Below are 8,361 nucleotides of genomic sequence, written 5' to 3' on the forward strand. Positions count from 1 at the left end.
GTAGATGTACTTGAGAAAAGTATGTACCAAAAGTACTCAGAATGTCCCATTTTCAAATGTTCAAACATCTTCTGAAAATAGCATTCAATTAAATGTAGTGGAGTAAAAGTACAATATTTGGATCAAGATGTAGGCCTAGTAGTGGAGTAGAAGTAAAAGTATTGGAAATACTTAAGTAAAGTACAAATACCTCAAAATTGTACTTAGAGTAACAGTACTTAGGTAAATGTACTTAGTTTCCACCACTGTGATAGGGTTACACATTCTCGCGGTGTTACCATGTACTGTATGGGAAAAATGAGCGATGGCAATAGAAAACAAGCCTGGAGAAGAATTCCACACAGTTTTCAACCGAAACGAGCCCTCAGAATTGTCATCCCATCGCGAATATGAGAGTCTGCAGGCTAGAATTTTTAAAATTATAGTAATAGGCGATTCCAACGCTGGAAAGACATGCTTGACTTATAGGTTCTGTGGAGGTTCCTTCCTCAAAAACCCAGAAGCCACAATCGGTGTTGATTTCAGGGAGAGGACACTGCAGCTCGATGGAGAAAGTATCAAGGTAAGCGAAGAATAATGATGAGCTATGTATCTGGCATTCTATGCCTTTAGGCTACGTCAATAACGGGACTTGCAGTAGAACGGTAATAACGGTACAATTAATGGTCGTCATCTGGCGGTTCTCATTAGCTCTGGTCCATAGCGGAATGATAGGACCAGACAGCATTTAGACGTCAAGGGACATCGAGCCATTGAATGGCCTATGGCCAGATATCACTTTAGATTGACCCTTGACATAAACCTTTTATTAGACTGCAGTGCAGATTCAATGCATGCGTTTGAATTAGCTTTTAGTACCGTTACTTCAGTTTTCTTTGCTTGAAAACCAGACTGAATGATGGAAGCTGGCCCAGTCTAGCCATTTTCACATTTGCCTGCCTTTTTTCATGGGAGAGTTTGCTTTGTCACATCTGCCCTGCCCCCAGCCCCTCCCACAACAATGTATACAGATGCAGTATTGCAGGATTTTCTCCGCCCCCCCCCCTGCAATAATAATCCCTAGTTTGTTAGAAGTAGGCTAGTAGTAGGCTACTGTACAGTCAGAACTAGCCTACATCATTGGGTTATGTCCACAATGCAGAAGCATCTGTTGACTTGAGGGTATTGATTCACATCTCACATATTTGATTATAGTCTATTTAAACTGAATAGAGGAGAAATACATGTTTGGAAGAGGTGTGAATAAACATGGGGACTAAGAACAGTAAGAACACTATTGTTAAACTTACAAGCCTACCTAAACTGTTTAGGTATAATGTTTATAATTTGTATCTGACATTTCAGCTGCAGATCTGGGATACGGCAGGCCAGGAACGCTTCAGGAAAAGCATGGTGGAGCACTACTACCGCAGTGTCCACGCTGTCATCTTCGTCTATGATGTGACCAGCCTCTCCTCCTTCGAAAGCCTCCCTGAATGGATCGATGAGTGCCGCCGACATGCTGTGTGTGACTCTGTGCCTCGTGTCCTGGTGGGCAACAAGTGTGACCTGAGGGACCGCCGGGAGGTGCCCACGTCATTAGCCCAACGACTGGCGGACAGCTACAACTTCCCAATGTTTGAGACTTCTGCCAAGGAGCCTGCTGAGAAAGAGCATGTAGATGCCATCTTTCTGACACTGGCCTACAGGTTGAAGAGCCATAAGCCCCTGAGACTGAAACAGCCCAGTGAGAGCAATATCAGGGAACTGTGGAATGAAAGGGAACAAGTGTCAGAGACTTGTCTGTGCTGAACTTCAGTTGTGTCACAGAATGTCTCTGGAATGTTCTTTCTTGTATTACCGTAATGGTGCTTATGAAATCAGTGTGGAAGAGGGGCCCATAATTGAGAATTTTTTGATCAGAAAATATGATCGGCAAGTGGAAAGCTTGCAGCTAGCTAATTGAACAAATGTACCCACAGGCTGTAGGGTACCAATTGAGACAGTATTATGAGTTTGCACAATGTGAATTGTGAAATTGACAATTAAGGTAAATGCATGTGAAGTAAATGCAACTCAATCTGCAGATGAATTCACTTTGAATCAAATCGTAGCATTGATTACCGTATGTTGCACTATTGTATGTACAGTATGTAGACAAATGAAAATAAGCAACCATTTAGCAGAGCTATTGCTCAACTATTCATTGCAGGCAGTGAATACAAGGGAAATGCATTGGGAATAGAGGGACCAATATAAAGGCCAAAATGTAACTGTGAAGAAAAATAAGCTATCATTCTGCAAATCTATGAACTGAGTTTTTAAGAAAACACGTCCATGATTTTATTATGATGTTGTGGAAACAACACTATAATAAATTAAATGCTATTAAATACAAGCTAGCAATGTTTTGTATGACTAGACATTGGCTCTACATGCAAATGCAGACAGAGCATTTAAAAACTGGATACATTCTTTGAGACCAATTACAACCTGGGATCACTTGAGAGTTGCATGATGATAAACAAAATATTTGTGTGGGAAGGGTTATCTGAAACGTTTTGCATGTGTACTATACTGAAATTTGTAACAAAATTGAGATAAATCAAAATAAAGATAGTTTTATCAATTATTAAGACTGCTGGCTGTATGTGATCTTTGTTTTGTAACAAACTGGTGAGGATAGGGAACCTAAGCAAGCAAATTTGGTAAGACAGCATTTGCCACCTCAGGTCATTTTAATGAAATCCTCTAATAACCTGTACAATGCTGGGCACTGATACATAGTGTGTATAGGGAACAGTTATTTAAATTCATTGAATGAGATTGAATGCCCCAAATTGTTCCCTCACAGTTTTGGGCCATTCGTTGAATTTAGATTTCCCCACTCTCCAGAAATATTAGTAGATCTCCGATATCCTCAAGGCTATGTGAGATTATAGTTTAATAATTTAACAATTAAGTGTTCCTGGAAAAACAGCACGGCTTCCCATATTGATGACATCAGTCTTGACCAAATATGGAAGGATCAGGGATGATGGATCTGAGATTATGAATTCACAAAATGTGGAGAAATAGACAGGAAACCCATAAGCAACTATAAAAAGTGCTCCTCAAGTGCCGGTCAGGTAGGTTATTGTGGGCCAGCAATGTTCGGAATTCAGTCTGGTGAATGGAATCTGTAGAAGTAGAGGGTTGGTGAAGTATATTGCACAGACACAATATGTTGATTTGTGGGAGATCTTAGCCAATCAGGATGGACTATAAAAAATTTGACAGATTCGACTTGATCCTCGTGGCACTATAATAGGCCAATGTGAAAAGGGTGGCATTTCTTCCTCAGCCTTTCACGGCAATCGGACACTGCGTTCATGATTTGAGGTATCAAAGCGAACCACTCGTTCAAACTGTAGATACCAATCTTAGCCAATCAGGATGGAATTGAAAGTGAGTGGTGCTGATGATGATGATAAGAGCTACAATCTATTTTTGTTTGTTTCGCTGGGGGCTGCAAACAGACCCACACAGCATGAGATAACTTCCCTTAAACGCACAGCGGGTCTTATGACAACAGGTATAATGGGGTTTTGCATTAAACTAAAGGGTAGGGCATTCACAGAGATCTCCATATACTGTATGGGCATAAAATGGATGCCCATATGCGGAGCTGATGTCTGACATCAGAGTTTTCCGGAACCTGCACTAGCAAGCAGCAGGTAGTGCAGTGCCCCGGCCTCGACCCGACCCGATACGTGACTTTCCGGAACCGGCACGAAAGGTTCGGATTCTGATGTCTGACATCAGGGTTTTCCGGAACCGGCACTGCGTCTGCAGAGATCTCCATATATGGGCATAAAATGGACGCAGACAGACAGATAACTCCATATATGGGCATAAATGGACACAGGCAAACAGATGGTCAAAACGGGTCCAACAGAGATCTCCGTATATGGGCATAAAATGGACGTTGACAGATATCTCCATATATGGGCATAAATGCAGTGTCGTCGAGATACATCACAGTACAATCAATATTCACCGAAAAAGTTTAAAAACAGTTGCAAACACTGGGTAGATCTGCAATCAAAGATTATTTCCTCTTTGATTATGTTGAGACACAGCTCACCACATGACATTATGGGCCTGCCACCTGAGACCCCCTGAGTTTGGCCTCATCCACATCATAAGGGATGTTTCCTTCAAACAGTTGTTGGACATTGGGGCACCTGACTCCCGCACTCTGTCTTCCCCTTCTTGCCTCCCCGTGCTGGCCTGGCGCCCTGATGTATAGGTGGAGGACCTCCAGATCTCTGTGCAGTTGACTTCTTAACTACCATGGCAGCAGCGACCGGGGATGGTGAAGCCTGCGGCTGTCCACCAAATCTCTCCTTCAAAGCTTCAATCTGGTCTGCCTCTAGTTTCTGGAACAAAGGACTGACCGTGCCAATGCGGTGGTTAGCCACCAGGATACATACAAAGCCTGTACCTTGCAGAATGGTGGTAATGCAAGACTGAGGGACTTTAAACTGGTCTCTAATGGTTTGGCTGACTGTTGGCATGTATGGTAACAGCAGCACGGACAGCAAGCATGCAACATTCACAGACACACCCGTAACTGTGCCTGCACGTTTCCTATCTGTGTCTGCTCCTTTAATCTTTTTCCAGGGCTGGTTGGCCTGGATGTACTGGTTGCCAAGGCGAGAAATGTTAAGGATGTTTTTCAAAGCATCACGAATTTTGACTTTGTCCAAGAGCTCGATGTACTGGTGTAGCTCCCGACCCACCTGGGCCAGGAGCTTCCTATCCTCCTGCTGCAGGTCCATCACAGGTACACAGCCCTCAAAGAATTTATTGACAAACGTCCCTGCTCTTAAAATGAAGTTTCCCAGGTTATTAAGAAGCTCAGAGTTGTGCTTCAGAGCCATGTCAGTCCAGGAGAAGGCTGAATCCTGGCCCTCAGGACGCACATACAGCAGGTAGAATCGCCAAATATCCGAGGAGATTCCGGTGTCCTTTGCCATGTCTCCAAACACACCCACTCCACGGCTCTTGGAGAACTTGGTGTCTTCATAGTTCAGATACTCAGTGGCGATGATGTGGTTGACCAGAGTATAGTTGTCCTTAGCTCCCAGCAGGGAGCATGGGAACACCACACTGTGAAACGGAACGTTGTCTTTGGCCATGAAGTTGTACAGCTCCACCTGTTGAGGATTCTTCCACCACTTCTCCCATTGGTCTGTGTAATTGGCTGTAATAGACAGGTAGCCAATAGGGGCATCAAACCACACATAGAACACCTTCTCTGCAAAGTCAGGGTGAGGTACTGGTGTTCCCCACTTCAGGTCCCTGGTGATACAGCGTTGTTTGAGTCCATCCTTCAGCCAGGATTGAGTGATCTGTATGGCATTGGCTGTCCAGTCTCCCGTACTGGTCAACTTGTCCAGGGGCAGCGTCTCCTCCAACTGGTTCTGCAACTTGGGTAGGTCGAGAAACAGGTGTTTGGAGGAGCGCTTGACAGGGGTCTGCCTGCAGGCTTTACAATGGGGATCCTTGAGCTCTACAGCATTGATGAGCTGACCACACTTGTCGCACTGGTCCCCACGTGCCTCTGGGTAGCTACAGTGAGGACAAATGCCCTCCACAAAGCGATCGGCTAGGAAACTCTGGCATTTCTCACAGTGTAGCTGTTCTACTGTGTGCTCCTCAAGGAAACCTCGCTCATATAGCCGCCAGAAAATGTTATGAGCAATTTTCTTTTGCTGATCAGTGGTGGTTCTGCCGAAAAAGTCAAAGTCGATCTGGAACCACTTGTAGATGCTGGAGTGGATGTTGTGGTATTTGTCGCAGATCTGCTGGGGTGTCAGGTTCTCCTCTCTGGCCTTGTTTTCAGTGGCTGTGCCGTACTCGTCCGTACCACACACATACAGCAGGTTCCAGCCTTGCAGACGACCAAACCTGGCAAAGACATCAGCACTAAGAACACAGCCAATGATGTTGCCCAGATGAGGGACGTTGTTGACATACGGCAAAGCACTGGTCACCAGGATGTTACGTTTATCCTCCTGAGGCAGAATTGGGTGTTGTCTCTCTGTGGTCAATGTGCAGTTGTTCAATCGTTTACCCCATGTTAGGGCAGCTGCCTCCATCTCCTCCTCTGAGATATGACATTCCCCTTCCTTAAGCATCTTCTGAATTGCTGTCTGGCAGGCCTGCAAACCAGCCACACGGTCAAACCAGGCCTGCACTGACTTGTGTGCACCTGCTATTCGGACGGAAGAGTCAGACAGAACAGGGTGCAGCGATGCCCACAGAACAACATCAGTGACTGAAACAGCTTCTGAAGTTGAATATTGAGTCGTCATCTTGCTCAGGCTTTGGTCCAAATAGTTGAGGGGTTCCTGGAGGCACTTGGAGGCCTCTGTTACTTTCCCTTTTCCTTGCAGCGCAGCCATGTGGAGGGCCTCCAGCAGCGCCGGTTGAAGCTGGGTGGCTTCCCATTCAAGCCACTGATTGCAGAGGTCATTGGATTGCTGTCCACTCACTTCAAACATGTACTTGCAAATGCTGTTCGAACTGAAGAGCCACGTTCCACTGGGCAGAAGCATGGCGGGCAGAGTTGGATGGCTGAGGAAGGGCACTATTTTCTTGTCGGGGTTGACATATTGAACGTTGCAATGGACTCCAGTACAGTGTAGTGCAGCTAAGGCCTTCAGGCAATGTGGCTTGCCTTCACTTACAAAGAAGTTCCATTGCTATTTCGGAGAATGATGTCCTGTTTAAAATCGTGTATAAAACGGTATAGGCTATATGAGTATAAGTTACATACTGTAAGAACAAATAACCTTACCTGCAAATGGCAGATATTTTGATGTAAGAAACTGTTGGTTTCCTGCTCTGTAGAAGAATGAAGAGCCCAAAAGCCAAAGAAGTGTTTCTAGTTGGTAGAATCTTGGTCAAACGGGTCTTGAAGATAACAGTCTTGAAGGGATCTGTGGTGAAGAGTTGAGTCTTGGAGAAGCAATAACATATAGATTATTGGGAGCGGTGATTCCATCTGGCAGATATTTTGATTGTTCCTGGCATTTATCAACAATGCTGTTGCCATGGTAAACAACAACAAACGATAAACAATGTCTGAAGCCATGACGTCACTATCACTAGATGGCGCTATAACCCGGGGTTCGTGCTGTTAGGCGTATCCTTTTAGTTGACCTTGTACCAGCTGTACTGTCATGAAACTGTACCTTTTCCAATGCAAACTTCTAATAAATACTTAAACCAATCAATCAATCAATGGACATGGTGGCCGTTTTGAGGTACTGCAGTTGGGTCTACTCACATGAACGCGCGTCTAGGCTTCTTTGTATTGACGCGCGTTCATACCGGAAGTGCTCGTTCATGAAAGCGCGTCCATGAACACAAATTATGACGCAAAACGCGTCACAGTAGACCCACTACGTCACGGTTTTACTAGCCGGAAGGAGGGGTGAAAACGCCTCATGCGCTGGGTGAGCAACTCAATGCAAGTGGACGGGCGGGGATATCTGGTGTCCTCTCTATTCTAATTATAACTCTATGGCTTAAACCCGCTTTTATTCTGGAATGTTCGCGTCACGTCCACAAAACTTTTTTTACATGAACTTTGGACCAATATCTAAAGATCTGTCAGATCGGATTTTTTTTTTAAAATTGAAACATGCTTTTTTAATAATTCAATTAATTTTGCAGTTTTATGCAAATTATTCTTCTGCCTCTAAATCATACATGCAAAGTAACATGTTCATGGCATTTGGCAAAGATGTAGAGTGTTAGTCCAAATATCACTAAAACCAATCTTACTCCAATTGACCAAAGGGGGGCGCTATATCATTTTGAGCAGTTTGTGAAACGCTTAAACCCGCTAGGATTTTTTTTAGCAATTTGCATGAAACATTCTACACACAATCTAAGGACCTTTATCTAATATGCCTATAAAGTGCACACACAAAAAAATAAAAAAATAAAAGAAATAAATATAGCTGCAAGCAGCGATAAAGTGGCCAAAGCCAAAAACACCTCAAATCATTAACACAGCCTGCAATGTGCGTGAAATCTTGCAAGCACATTCCCAATAGGTCAAGGAACAGATACCACCCTTCTCACATTGGCATGTTTAAGCGCCATCAGCGGTTCAACTTTTGGAACAAAATGGACCAATCTTTGATGTCAGTAACGTCAAAGAGAGCACTGCCTGCGATCTTGACATTTTGTACTTTTATAGACATTGTTTTCTGGCTTGAAGCGAGCCCACAATTGTTTCGAAGGAACAATATTTTCTAGTTTTTGGTTTAAAATTATTTCAATAAATGCAATGTAACTTTGTTCATCATATGATATGATGAT

General features: G+C 43.9%; 2 protein-coding genes across 2 annotated transcripts; one reads left to right on the forward strand and one right to left on the reverse strand.

Moving 5' to 3' along the window:
- Positions 1-304: 304 nt before the first annotated feature.
- On the forward strand, positions 305-1,953 carry LOC308308039 (ras-related protein Rab-33B; the record flags this gene model as incomplete). Its single annotated transcript, XM_080753405.1, has 2 exons — positions 305-562; positions 1,345-1,953. The coding sequence occupies 2 exons, from the start codon at positions 305-307 to the stop codon at positions 1,789-1,791; spliced, it is 705 nt and encodes a 234-aa protein (XP_080609531.1). The 3' UTR covers positions 1,792-1,953.
- A 2,225-nt stretch (positions 1,954-4,178) lies between these two features.
- On the reverse strand, positions 4,179-8,142 carry LOC308308187 (methionine--tRNA ligase, cytoplasmic-like; the record flags this gene model as incomplete). Its single annotated transcript, XM_080753551.1, has 2 exons — positions 4,179-6,731; positions 8,122-8,142. 2 exons carry the CDS (start codon positions 8,140-8,142, stop codon positions 4,179-4,181), a joined length of 2,574 nt encoding a protein of 857 aa, XP_080609677.1.
- Positions 8,143-8,361: the final 219 nt, after the last annotated feature.

This window comes from Nannobrachium achirus (assembly GCF_963921795.1).
Source record: "Nannobrachium achirus genome assembly, chromosome: 22".
In the NCBI taxonomy this organism is placed as follows: domain Eukaryota; kingdom Metazoa; phylum Chordata; class Actinopteri; order Myctophiformes; family Myctophidae; genus Nannobrachium; species Nannobrachium achirus.